At 40.5% G+C, this 13,850-nt stretch overlaps 1 protein-coding gene, 1 long non-coding RNA gene and 1 other non-coding gene across 3 annotated transcripts; 1 reads left to right on the top strand and 2 right to left on the bottom strand.

Annotated features, from left to right (window-relative positions):
* Nucleotides 1-431: 431 nt before the first annotated feature.
* Nucleotides 432-1,835, bottom strand: LOC139194444 (uncharacterized). The gene is made up of 2 exons (XR_011579282.1): nucleotides 1,097-1,835; nucleotides 432-1,046 (listed from the first exon to the last, which is right to left on the bottom strand). It is a non-coding gene; the product is annotated as an uncharacterized lncRNA (long non-coding RNA).
* A 7,646-nt stretch (nucleotides 1,836-9,481) lies between these two features.
* On the top strand, nucleotides 9,482-10,938 carry LOC139194443 (large ribosomal subunit protein mL54-like). Its single transcript, XM_070819019.1, has 2 exons — nucleotides 9,482-9,674; nucleotides 10,335-10,938. Exon 2 carries the CDS (start codon nucleotides 10,345-10,347, stop codon nucleotides 10,744-10,746), a length of 402 nt encoding a protein of 133 aa, XP_070675120.1. The 5' UTR covers nucleotides 9,482-9,674; nucleotides 10,335-10,344; the 3' UTR covers nucleotides 10,747-10,938.
* A 2,088-nt stretch (nucleotides 10,939-13,026) lies between these two features.
* On the bottom strand, nucleotides 13,027-13,141 carry LOC139194874 (U6atac minor spliceosomal RNA). Its single transcript, XR_011579612.1, has one exon. It is a non-coding gene; the product is annotated as a U6atac minor spliceosomal RNA (small nuclear RNA).
* Between the last annotated feature and the right edge of the window lie 709 nt (nucleotides 13,142-13,850).

The raw sequence follows: 13,850 nt of genomic DNA, 5'->3' as shown, positions 1-13,850 counted from the left end.
ATTTCGGAATCAAGTTGGATCATAATTTTTAAATTTGGAATTTTTGAAATATTCGGAATTTTCTAAATCAGAGTAATCTTGAAAGTTTCGGAAGTTCATATAATTTGTATTGTTTTTAATGTTCTCAAACTTTTTCGTACATGCAATTTATTGGTCATTCTTAATATTTGGTATATGCTTAAGTATAAATTCAATTAATTTCTTGGTGTACTATTACGCTCATTCTTTTTAATAAATAAGTGTATGTTTAATATAAATACAATGAACCAAACGCATCCAAAATAACAACAACAACAACAACAACAACAAAGCCTTTTCCCACTAAGTGGGGTCGGCTATATGAATCCTAGAATGCCATTGCGCTCGGTTTTGTGTCATGTTCTCCGTTAGATCCAAGTACTCTAAGTCTTTTCTTAGGGTCTCTTCCAAAGTTTTCCTAGGTCTTCCTCTACCCCTTCGGCCCTGAACCTCTGTCCCGTGGTCACATCTTCGAACCGGAGCGTCAGTAGGCCTTCTTTGCACATGTCCAAACCACCGTAACCGATTTTCTCTCCTCTTTCCTTCAATTTCGGCTACTCCTACTTTACCTCGGATATCCTCATTCCTAATCTTATCCTTTCTCGTGTGCCCACACATCCAACGAAGCATTCTCATCTCCACTACACCTACGTGTTGATGCTTCACTGCCCAACATTCTATGCCATACAGCATTGCCGGCCTTATTGCCGTCCTATAAAATTTTTCCTTGAGCTTCAGTGGCCTACGACGGTCACACAACACGCCGGATGCACTCTTCCACTTCATCCATCCAGCTTGTATTCTATGGGTGAGATCTCCATCAAATTCTCCGTTCTTTTGCAAGATAGATCCTAGGTAGCGAAAACGGTCGCTCTTTGGTATTTCCTGATCTCCGATCCTCACCCCTAACTCATTTTGGCCTCCGTTTGCACTGAACTTGCACTCTATATATTCTGTCTTTGATCGGCTTAGGCGAGGACCTTTAGATTCCAACACTTCTCTCCAAAGGTTAAGCTTCGCGTTTACCCCTTCCTGCGTTTCATCTATCAACACTATATCGTTGGCGAAAAGCATACACCAAAGAATATCATCTTAAATATTAAGTTTGTGATCTTCGCTAGATTGCTCCGGTCATTAGTGTGGATAAGTATGTAAATGGATAGAGACAGGAAGCAAACACAAGATGTACGTGGTTCACCCAGATTGGCTACGTCCACGGAGTAAAGGAGTTCTCATTAATTGTGAAGGGTTTACACAGTATATAGGTTCAAGCTCTCCTTTAGTGAGTACAAGTGAATGATTTAGTACAAATGACATTAGGAAATATTGTGGAAGAATGATCTCGTAATCACGAAACTTTTAAGTACCGAAGTGTGGTATTGTCTTCACTTGCCTTATCTGTCTCATAGGTAGATGTGGCATCTTCTTTGGAAGTACTCTTCCTCCCTCCAGGGGTGGTATCTTTAACTGGTGGAGATGCACAAGGTAATGTATCAATTTCACTTGACGCTTACTTGTAGTTTCAGGCTTGGTCAAGCGCGATACAAACCATGTAGTAGGAGTCCCCCAAGTCGCCGAGCTAAGGGATCTGCTGAAAGAGGTGACAAACAAGGTAAGCAATCAGAGCTCCAAGCAATCAGTCCCAGATCAGAAGTTTGATTTCGAGTTCCGGCTGATTGTTATCCTTCTCCTTATCTTGCAGGTAGCATGAAGGATAAAGAGAAGAAAAGGAGAAAAGGTGATATGAGATACTTTTGCTTTTGAAGAAGTAACTTTCCACAGGCTTATTCTTGAACTGGGCTGGAGGGTTTTCTTGTTTCCGCTAGAATATAAGGCTGACTGAAGAATTTGAGGGTCAAAACAAGTCCATCAAATCTAGAGTACGTTCGACCCTGCTGATATGGGATACTTTTGCTGTTGACAAAGTAGTGGATGTATCGGCACGTGTTCTGTTGCGCTTGTCTCCACATGCTTCCTTGTATCCTTCTCACTTGCCCTATTTGTTCCTCAGGCAGATGTGGTATCTTCTCGGGAAGCATAAGATGTTGAAGATGAGTACTCGAGAGCAATGGGGTTCCAGGCAGTCAGTTCCGGACTGGAAGCTTGATTCCAAGTGCTGACTGATTGCTCTCTTTCTCCTTGTCTTGCAGGTAAGAATAAGGCCAAAGGAAAAGACAGGGAAAAAGCATGATATGGGATACTCTTGCTTTTAACCCTGATGATATGAGATATTCTTGCTCTAGTGTAGCTTGTTTGCAGAGGTATTCTCGGGGGGAAAGAAAGCTGAGTATTTCGAGAGGCTTCGTTGGGAGTGCCCTCTCAGATATGAGGAAGGGTTGAGCATTTTTGCAGGTCTGCCTATCCGTTAAGGATAGAGGTCGACATATATAGGAGTCTCCCTAACAAGGAGTAATACTATTCTTTTACCCTGCTTGGTCAGAGCACGGTAGTGGGAACTGCCAGCTTCACGTGTTTTAACTTTGTCAGAGCATTTTGAAAAAGTGGTATGTGGTATCTGGAAAGCTGATGTTACTGTGAAGATTACAGACAAGCTTTATCCAAGGAGATCTGGCTCTCGAAATTGAGAAAGCGGTGTGAGGATTACAGACAAGCTTTATCTAAGGGGCTCTCGAAGTTGAGAAAGCGGTGCCTCTTCGGTTTTCGAACAAGCAATCCTGTCGGGGATCTGTCTCTCGAGATTCGGAGAACGGAGCCTCTTCGATTTTTGAGAAAGCAATCCTGCTAGGAGTCTGGCTCTCGAGATTCAGAGAGCGATGTCTCGTCGCTTTTTGAGAAAGTAATCATGTTGGGAGTCTGGCTCTCGAGATTCGGAGGACGGTGCCTCTTCAATCTTGAAGCAAGCAATCTTGTTGGGAGTGTTTTCTCGAATGTGAGTAAAGGTTAGGCCTGTTTGCTAGTCTACCTTGCCACGGAGCACAGAGGTTGACCCATAGGGATTTTCCAATTATCCAGCAATGGTCCTGTTCCTTTACCCTTGTGGGTAATAATATGGTAGCTAGACCTTCAAAATTTATGTGTCTAAACTTTGTTAGTGCTGTTTCTTTGCTATTTTTTTACCCTTCTTGGTCATAGCGATGTAATGGGAGCTGCAAGCTTCACGTGTCTAAACTTTGTCAGAGATTTTTGGCAAAGTTATCTGTGGTACCCGTGAGCTGATGTTGCGTGTGGAAAGTGAATGATTGAACAGTAACATTCACATGCTTTCTACTTCACTAGAAATCTTCGACAGAATGCCCGTAATTTTCGCAAAGTTGAGTGTGCATGTGACAGGTGCTGACAAGGCTGAAAAAGCAGGTGCCTCTTCGATTTCTAAGATCGGCCCTCGTGGTCTCTGAGCAGCCCAGCTTTTGAGAAAGCAAGCGCCTCTTCGATTTCTGCGATCGACCTTCGTGGTCTTTGAGCAGCCCAGCTTTTGAGAAAGCAAACGCCTATTCGATTCCTGAGATCGGCCCTCGTGGTCTCTGAGCAGCCCAGCTTTTGATAAAGCAAACGCCTTTTCGATTTCTGAGCAGGCGCCTCTTCGATTTCTGAAGCTCCATCGAGTGCGGATTTTTATAGAGGCTGGTATTAAGTTCCAAAGCACACTTGAATCTCTACCAGTAGAAGCTTCCTTCTTGCATTTCTAAGATCTTGATTTGTCCGACCTCTTTTCTCTTCAACACCTTTGAAAATGTCTGGCCCCTCCGACCGTCGTTTTGACTTGAACTTTGTTGAAGAGGCAATCACGCCTTCTCCAGACAACATATGGCGCCCATCCTTCTTATCCCCTACTGGTCCTCTTACCGTTGGGGATTCCGTGATGAAGAATGATATGACCGCTGCGGTGGTGGCCAGGAACCTTCTCACTCCCAAAGATAACAGACTACTTTCCAAACGGTCTGATGAGTTGGCTGTTAAGGATTCTCTGGCTCTCAGTGTTCAGTGTGCAGGTTCTGTGTCTAATATGGCCCAACGCCTATTTGCTCGAACCCGCCAAGTTGAATCATTAGCGGCTGAAGTGATGAGTCTCAAACAGGAGATTAGAGGGCTCAAGCATGAGAATAAACAGTTGCACCGGCTCGCTCATGATTATGCTACAAACATGAAGAGGAAGCTTGACCAGATGAAGGAATCTGATGGTCAGATTTTACATGATCATCAGAGGTTTGTGGGTTTGTTCCAAAGGCATTTATTGCCTTCGTCTTTTGGGGCTGTACCGCGTAATGAAGCTCCAAATGATCAACCTCCGATGCCTCCTCCTTCTAGGGTGCTGTCCAGTACTGAGGCTCCGAATGATCCCCCTCTGGTGCCTTCTCTTTCTGGGGCTCTGCCGACTGCTGGGACTTCTCCTAAGCAACCTTTGTGAAGGCTCCCTCTTGTTTGTTTATTTTGACTCGTGTATATGTACATATTTGTAACTTCTTAGAGATATCAATAAATAAGCTTTGTTTCATTTCAACGTATTGTGTTAAATACACCAAAACCTTCTTCACTAAGTTCTTTGAATTTTTCTTTTGTTGAAGCTTGTATGTTGAAGCTTTGTGAGTGGAGCATGTAGATTGAGGTAGTGTTCTCTTAATTTCCCGAGTGGGGAAAACTTCTCGATTGGAGACTTGAAAAATCCAAGTCACTGAGTCGGGTCGGCTATATGAATCTTAGAACGCCATTGTGCTCGATCTTGTGTCATGTCCTCCGTTAGATCCAAGTACTCTAAGTCTTTTCTTAGAGTCTCTTCCAAAGTTTTCCTAGGTCTTCCTCTACCCCTTCGGCCCTGAACCTCTGTCCCGTAGTCGCATCTTCTAACCGGAAGGTCAGTAGGCCTTCTTTGCACATGTCCAAACCACCGTAACCGATTTTCTCTCAGTTTTCCTTCAATTTCGGCTACTCCTACTTTACCTCGGATATCCTCATTCCTAATCTTATCCTTTCTCGTGTGCCCACACATCCAACGAAGCATCCTCATCTCTGCTACACCCATTTTGTGTACGTGTTGGTGCTTCACCGCCCAACATTCTGTGCCATACAGCATCGCCGACCTTATTGCCGTCCTATAAAATTTTCCCTTAAGCTTCAGTGGCATACGACGATCACACAACACGCCGGATGCACTCTTCCACTTCATCCATCCAGCTTGTATTCTATGGTTGAGATCTCCATCTGATTCTCCGTTCTTTTGCAAGATAGATCCTAGGTAGCAAAAACGGTCGCTCTTTGGTATTTCCTGATCTCCGATCCTCATTTTGGCCTCCATTTGCACTGAACTTGCACTCCATATATTATGTCTTTGATCGGCTTAGGCGAAGACCTTTAGATTCCAACACTTCTCTCCAAAGGTTAAGCTTCGCATTTACCCCTTCCTGAGTTTCATCTATCAACACTATATCGTCTGCGAAAAGCATACACCAAGGAATATCATCTTGAATATGTCTTGTTAACTCATCCATTACCAACGCAAAAAGGTAAGGACTTAAGGATGAGCCTTGATGTAATCCTACAGTTATGGGGAAGCTTTCGGTTTGTCCTTCATGAGTTCTTACGGCAGTCTTTACTCCTTCATTCATATCCTTTATAGCTTGGATATATGCTACTCATACTCCTTTCTTCTCTAAAATCCTCCAAAGAATGTCTCTTGGGACCCTATCATACGTTTTTTCCAAATCTATAAAGACCATGTGTAAATCCTTTTTCCCATCTCTATATCTTTCCATCAATTTTCGTAAGAGATAGATTGCCTCCATGGTTGAGCGCCCTGGCATGAACCCGAATTGGTTGTCCGAAACCCGTGTCTCTTGCCTCAATCTATGCTCAATGACTCTCTCCCAGAGCTTCATTGTATGACTCATTATCTTAATACCCCTATAGTTCATGCAATTTTGTACGTCGCCCTTATTCTTGTAAATAGGCACCAAGGTGCACTTTCGCCACTCGTTTGGCATCTTCTTCGTTTTCAAAATCCTATTGAAAAGGTCAGTGAGCCATGCTATACCTGTCTTTCCCAAGGCTTTCCACACTTCAATCGGTATATCGTCTGGGCCCACTGCTTTTCTATGCTTCATCTTCTTCAAAGCTACAACCACTTCCTTCCTTCCTGATTCGACGATAAAAGGAGTAGTTTCTACACTCTTCTGAGTTACTCAACTCCCCTAAATGAGTACTCCTTTCATGTCCTTCATTGAAAAGATTATGAAAATAACCTCTCCATCTATCTTTGACCGCGTTCTCTGTAGCAAGAACATTTCCATCCCCATCCTTGATGCACCTCACTTGGTTTAGGTCCCTTGTCTTCTTTTCCCTTACTCTAGCTAGTTTATAGATATCCAACTCTCCTTCTCTCACAGCTTTCTTCGCCTCTTGCTTCGCTCTTCTATACCTTTCACCATTTTCATCGGTCCTATCCTTGTATAAGGCTTTACAACATTCCTTCTTAGCCTTCACCTTTGTTTGTACCTCCTCATTCCACCACCAAGATTCCTTTTGGTGTGGAGCAAAGCCCTTGGACTCTCCTAATACCTCTTTTGCTACTTTTCGGATACAGCTAGCCATGGAATCCCACATTTGGCTAGCTTCCCCCTCTCTATCCCACACACACTGGGTGATTACTTACTATTTGAAAGTGACTTGTTTTTCTCCTTTTAGATTCCACCATTTAGTCTTTGGGCACTTCCAAGTCTTGTTCTTTTTTCTCACTCTTTTGATATGTACATCCATCACCAACAAGCGATGTTGATTAGCCAAGCTCTCCCCCGGTATAACTTTGCAATCCTTACAAGTTATACGATCCCCTTTCCTCATTAGAAGAAAATCTATTTGTGTTTTTGACGACCCACTCTTGTAGGTGATCACATGTTCTTCTCTCTTCTTAAAGAAGGTGTTGGCTAAGAAGAGATCATATGCCATTGCAAAATCCAAGATAGCTTCCCCATCCTCATTTCTCTCCCCAAAACCATGGCCACCATGAAAACCTCCATAGTTGCCTGTCTCCCTGCCCACGTGTCCATTTAAATCTCCTCCTATAAATAACTTTTCCGTCTGAGCAATTCCTTGCACCAAGTCTCCAAGGTCTTCCCAAAATTTCTCCTTCGAACTCGTATCCAACCCTACTTGAGGTGCGTACGCACTAATCACATTGATGAGTTCTTGTCCTATTACAATCTTGATTGCCATGATTCTATCTCCTACCCTCTTGACATCTACAACATCTTGTGTCAAGGTCTTGTCCACAATGATGCCAACATCGTTTCTCGTTCTATTTGTGCTCGAATACCAAAGCTTAAACCCTGAGTTTTCTAGATCCTTTGCCTTAAGACCAACCCACTTAGTTTCTTGTAGGCACATAATATTTATCCTTCTCCTCACCATAACTTCCACTACTTCCATAGATTTTCCCGTTAAGGTTCCTATATTCCACGTTCCTAAACGCATTCTACTCTCTTGAACTCTACCCTTCTGTCCTAGCTTCTTCACCATCCCCCGTCTAATAGGATCAAAGTACTTCTTTTGTGTGTCCTGTGTAAAGTTGATAGGAGCATATGCTCCCAAACAACTTTGAGTGGAGTCGTTCGAAAAGAAGTTTCTATAGCCCCCTTGCTCATTTAACACTGCATCCGGGTGCCGATGGAGATACAGCGACCCTTGCTCATTTATCACTGTGCTCGGGCCACACAGCGCGCCACTTACAGGTGACGTCCTAGCTTTAGCGCGATTTCGTTCTGGATTCATTGTCATAAGGATTCGATGTAACTGTGGAGTGCCGGCTGTCGACTACCTGACGCCCTCCCCCTCCTCCTTTATCCGGGCTTGGGACCGGCAATGTAAGATAAACTTACATAGGTGGAGTTAATAATTATAAAATGCATAATTTGAGTAAATAATTATAAAAATTTGAATTTTTTTTCGGAATTATCGGGCTCCCTAATGCATTCCAACTTCAATTCCATTTTTTCGGAAAATATTCAGATTTGGATTCATAAGTTTTATTTTCGGAACACCATTCCAACTTGCACCCCTAGATTGAGTTCTAAAAGTATGCCTCACACTTGGCCAAGAAGATAATTAACAAAAGACATAAAGAATTTGAGCTACTGTGACTTCAATTGTTAACCATTATAACCTTAGGGAGTAAATTTCTATTAGCATAATGTGCAATTGTATTTCTTTGCATTTGTAATTGAAAAGTCTCAAATTTAATTGGTATGAGTAGCGAGATTTCTTAATGAATAAATCAAGCGAGATTTCTTGATACCATGGGCGGAGCCACCCACAAGGCTAAGGTGGGTTGTAGCCCAGGGAGGTTTTTTGTAAGTATAGTGCTACCTAAGCATTTATTTTTATTTCTTACACATCCCTCTCAGTTTTCAATCTTTGGATTAAATGAATTGACGAAGATCAATGACAAAAAATGAATAAGGATGTGTGAATAACACTATCCTTTTTTTTTTTTAAACTCATGCTTTAATGGCTTATGTTAATGCATGTAGCATATATAGCCCACTCAGTTCCAATACAGGTTACTATTTCATGTATATTTAGTGGAGGATAGGTAATAATATTTTTATGCTAAAAATAATAAATTAGTTCTATCCTCCCTCCCCTACTATCCTATTCGTTAAAGAAAAAGATCATTTACCCTATGCAATTTAGCCTCCGCATTTCTTACTAAAGAAAAGAAAAAGAATTTTCTTTTAGTTCACAATTAAATCTCTATCTCCACAATTCCTTATTTTTCGTTACGATTTTCCAATAAATGTAACCTTTGATAAGTTCTTAATCGCTTTATTTACTTATTCTTGATTTATTTAGTAGGTTAATTATTTATATAGTCCTTGAAGTAGTTGGTTAGGGTTATGATTTCAAGAATTGTTTATATTTTATTGTTGTTCTTTTATATTGATTATTATATAATTTTATATAAGAAAAAATAAACATATAATTTTATAGTACTAATTTCAGCTAGCCTACCCAAGAAATTTTTTTTAGCTCCGTTGTTGATTGATACGTCTGCCTTGCTAATTCGGTTGGCGAGTTCTGATTATAACATGCCCATTGTGCAACGTATTCCTAATCTCCATCCCAATACTATTGTATAAAATTAAAAATAAAAACTTAGGTTGTAAATTAAAGAAGATGAAAAGGTTGGTTCACCAAATGAAAATGACCCCAAACCTTTGTTCATAAGTGATTTTGTTAGAATTGCTTACATTAGAAACACGTTAAATATTTATTTATTTTGTAAAACTAAGTGCTTTAGTGCTTCATGAAGAAGTACCTAATATATTCTTCTCTAGAAAGCTCGTCAATTTCCTATAAATATTTTAACATTTTTCTATCGAACACAGTGAAGAGCGCTGTCAACAACCGATTTCAAGCCTTCCAAAACAATCTCATACATATCCTTATCCGAGTCATTAGTTTGGGCTTACACACCACCATATATTTGGGCCCAATTCCAAATACAGGCCGTGGAATAAACAGGCCCTGAAAACCCTAATCATTTTTCTCCTCCTCCACTCCTTCTTCTCGCTCTGCACGCAGACTGAAAACTCGAGGAAAGATTTCTCGGAAAAACGAGAGGTCGCTCCATCCAAATCGAATCCCTCATCAACTTCTCTCTCAAGAATTTACCCATCTTCTCTCCCCCCCTCTCTCTCTCTCTCTCGGTAAGCGATCTCAGTTGATTTTCAATTTCGATTGTAATTTTTCCTCTGTTTTTCTTTCAATTTGTGAATATATATGCATTGCTGATATTGCTTGATAACTTGATAGCCAAAACCGTAAAACTCTATGCCTAAATTAATCTGGAAAACTTGCTTTTTCTTGCCTCCTTATTTTTGATTGGGAAAGAATGCAAATCCTAGGCTACTCATTCGATATTATAAATTTAAAATGGAAACAAATGATACCCATGATATTGATTAAGTCTTTAATTTGATTTTTTTATGTTTCGTTCCTCTTCAAATTTGGATTATTTTGAATAAAATTTTTAATTGACGGATCTATGCTGTATACTTAATATTCTTGTTTGTGGTATTGAGAAATTTAAACCCGAATGCGACTTTAAAATTATTCTATGCTTCGTTTTGAGGGGAAAGTTTACGGCTTAGGGCACGCTTTATGATCTGATCTTTGGATTTGATCACTACCCAAATGTCTGGTTTCCACGAAGCAGTAGGAATTGATTTTGATTTTTCAATGTGGTTTTAGGAGGAAACAAGAATGTAGTTTGTTGAGATTGGTACTTAGCGTCTTTTTGAAACTCATTTGAAGATCACAATCTAATTTTGGCACTCCTTTCTCTGTCGTTTAATCTGATCTTGTAGTGATAAAGTTATGGCGATGAGTCATGTCAAAACATTTAGAAGCGTTATCAATACCAAGGAAGTCGTTGGGATACTGTCGCAAAGAACATTTTCTGCTGGGGCTGGCAAAGCAAAGAAGGACAAAAAGGGTGGTTCTCAAACTGATGCACCGAAAGCGTCGACTCTGGCCAAAGAAGTCAAGGCTACTACTGTGGTCGGAGGCAATATCCTAAAGGATGGAACGGATCCTAAGATCTTGCCAGATTCTGAGTACCCTGATTGGTTGTGGGGTCTACTTGATAAGCGCCCTGCATTGAGTGAATTAAGCCGGAAGAAGATTGAAACTCTCCCCTATGAAGATCTCAAGCGTTTTGTTAAGCTGGATAACCGAAGAAGTATCAAGGAGAATAACTCTCTTAAGGCCAAGAACTAGTTTCTATTTGTCCTTTTGATTTGCGAACAAATGAACGGAATCATCAGTATTGGCTTCACCAGTAAGGCTGTTTCTTGGTCCCTGTATGAATCTATGGCAGGTTAGATGTACTTATCTGTGGAAATGCTCTTTTGTATGTTTTGAGGATCTGTCTCACAATTAAATTATATTCTTGCCTGTTTTCTGAACAAATTGGAAATTTAGTGTTGGGAAACTTTGCTAACTAATAGATTAAGCTATTAAATCTTGGACGAATTTGACCGGCAACAAACTATGTCAACTGTAGGGAGTTTTGGTGCTGTCATAACAAAGAACAAAGGACTTTAAACCCACCTCAATCCAGTGGGCTGCACAATTTTAAACCCACATTTTTCTCCAACCTCACAATCTACATTTTATTCTTTCTCAGTAATGCACCAGATAAATTCATCCATGATAGCACTCTCCATGTTTTTGGTTTTTTGGCATTGGAAGATATCATTGGAACTTAGAAACGTATATATCATTACAAACGGTAGGATGTTGCAATTTTCAATGCCTTCTAACCAATTACCAGCATGGGGTGGAACTTACCTACACTCCCACTACGCCACCATGGTATATCCCAGACCAATAACGTAATGACATTTGAAAACCATGGTATATCCCATATTCCAGACCAATAACGTAATGACATTTGAAAATGTTAAAATACAATCGTACAATTCGTTGGAGATAGAATAGTTGTGATCTGAGGAGAGAGACTTGCATGTAACAGTTGTAAGCCTATACCGCCATCGTGACTTACCAAGTTGTATTAGTGACTAGGACACCATAGTTGCAGTGACATACCTGTTACACTTATCATTTCAAGTCATTAAGAACAAAAATAAATAAATGAGATTAAAGTAAACAACTCTGATTAACTTCCAAGCGATATATTACTTTAAATTTAAACTAATTTAAAGAGCGAGGAGTGAGATTTCAAACTACGTTGAATAGGGAGGGTGCATACACTCTTTAAGTCAATGTGGGCTTTTGGCAGGAGTGATGATCTTTCAAGAGTAACTGTAACAAAAACATGGTGGTCACCATGTAAACCAACGGACAATATTCCGCTTGAGTGGTCGACCTTGAAAATCATCTTACAGGGATGCCCTAATTAGAGCTACAGAAAATCATCATTTATGGTTGATTTGGTAACCAAGAGAACGATACTTGAAAAATAGAAGCTAATTTTTAAATGAATCAAAGAACTTGAATTATTTAGGAAATTAAAAAAAAATTGGGTTACAGATTCAACACAAGGGTATTGGACGTTGGACCATAATCCAATGGTTAATAGGTCTACACAGTTAATTTACTGATTGCTTGAAATATAAATAAGATTAGGATTTAGTTAATAGCTATAGCTTGTACCCCAAGTAAAGTTAATATATTATGGATTTCCTTGGGGTATAAGGGCTCCTAATTCTATCCTATTTGGAATGAGATTTGGTGTATTAGTTATCCTTGGACTGCAAGGATTCCTAATGACATTATTATGGGAAGATTCATTAGGGTTAAGTCCATATAAGTACAAGGCTAAGGTCCCTGCTTACTACACACAGAAACTCATATGAATGCCCCATTAGTTCGAGTATAAAGGAGTGTTGAGTATGTAGAAGTCTTTGGTCAACTAACATATTATTCCGTAGGATTCCAATATGATTTCAACTGAAGGAGAAGTCCATGTTGAGTCTATTCTGCACGGTTCTGTCAAAGATGGTTCATCTTTCCTACATGCCATGTTGACTTCGAGTACTTTATCAATTGAACATAATTTATGGATTCTTTCAGGTTAGTGTTTTTAGTTGTTTATGAAATATATAAAGTCTAGCAGTTGGTAACAGAGCCAGGGGACGAGCTTGTACTGCCACGTGATTGGATGGGTCCCCTTTGGCCCTGCACGATGGGTGAGTCCCAACATGGCTCCACGTAGGCCAAAGATGCCACGTGATTGGGTGGGACCTCGTTTGGCCCCACGTGATGGGTGAGGCCCGACTTGGCTCCACGTAGTTGCCAATGTGTGGATCTCCATGTGTGACCCACAAAATGGGGTCTCACATGCAGGGGCGTGTTGGAATTCCTTTGTCCCACATCGGCTAGAGGGAAGGAGAAAAAGCAATTTAAATAGGATTACACCACTTTAACTAACAGCAAGGCCTTTTGTGATAAAACCTCATACCTAACGGATTGGGCAGGTGGTAAAATGGGGACAATATCAGTGTTGTTGGAGTGGACCCTTGGCCTATCAACCTGAAAAATTCTACGAAGGGTGGGTAGCCTTAACTGGGTGTGTAACAAAAAGCTCGAAAGCTACTCCCTCCCACCCATGTCAGGGGAGATTCCAACTATCTCTCATTTCAACAAACATAGCAAAGTAATTGGATAGGAGATGTTAATACACAAAGACTTCCACCCACAAACATAGCAAAGTAATTGGAGATGTTAATACACAAAGACTTCCATCCATTCTGCTTTGCCGATGTGGGAATGGCATAAAGTGCATATAGAGTTTTCTACGAGTGCAATTTACCTTGGCTTATGTGCCATCCATACAATTGATTTTTGGAATTTTGGTATTGTTCTCGATATTTTACATGACTCAAGTTTTCACAAGGAATGAGTCACAATTAGTTGGGCAAATGTCTAGATAATACAGGTTTCTTCTATTGGATTCTCAATAATGAAAACGAGAAACTTGATACAACATAATAGCATAGCTTGATCAATTATCCCAGGCGTAAGCATGGCTTGATCATCAACACCCAAATAATGCCATCTACCAATAGTAGCCTAGATTTCAAACAAACCACTAGTTAAAACCAAAGAAAATTATACCAAAAACTAACTATTCCGAAGCGTCATGAGCTTTAACCTGGCTTGGAATGTTCTCAGTTGTGGTGTTGCAACTTGTGACTCGCCAAGATAAAGAGGGCCCACCTTGCAGTGGTCGCAAATGGCGAGAAAGTTTCGGTTGCCAACTACAACAAAGCGGACCTAGCTTGGAATGTTCTCAGTTGTGGTGTCGTAACTTGTGACTCACCAAGATAAAGAGGGTGTTCGGGCTGGAATTTCACTGG

The sequence above is a fragment of the Malus domestica genome, chromosome 03, assembly GCF_042453785.1.
Source record: "Malus domestica chromosome 03, GDT2T_hap1".
Lineage (NCBI taxonomy): Eukaryota > Viridiplantae > Streptophyta > Magnoliopsida > Rosales > Rosaceae > Malus > Malus domestica.
This window is presented reverse-complemented; position numbering and strand designations above follow the sequence as displayed.

What these genes read in the sequence shown, in the direction of transcription:
- LOC139194443 (XM_070819019.1), top strand. Translation starts at nt 10,345, where the DNA reads ATGGCGATGAGTCATGTCAAAACATTTAGAAGCGTTATCAATACCAAG.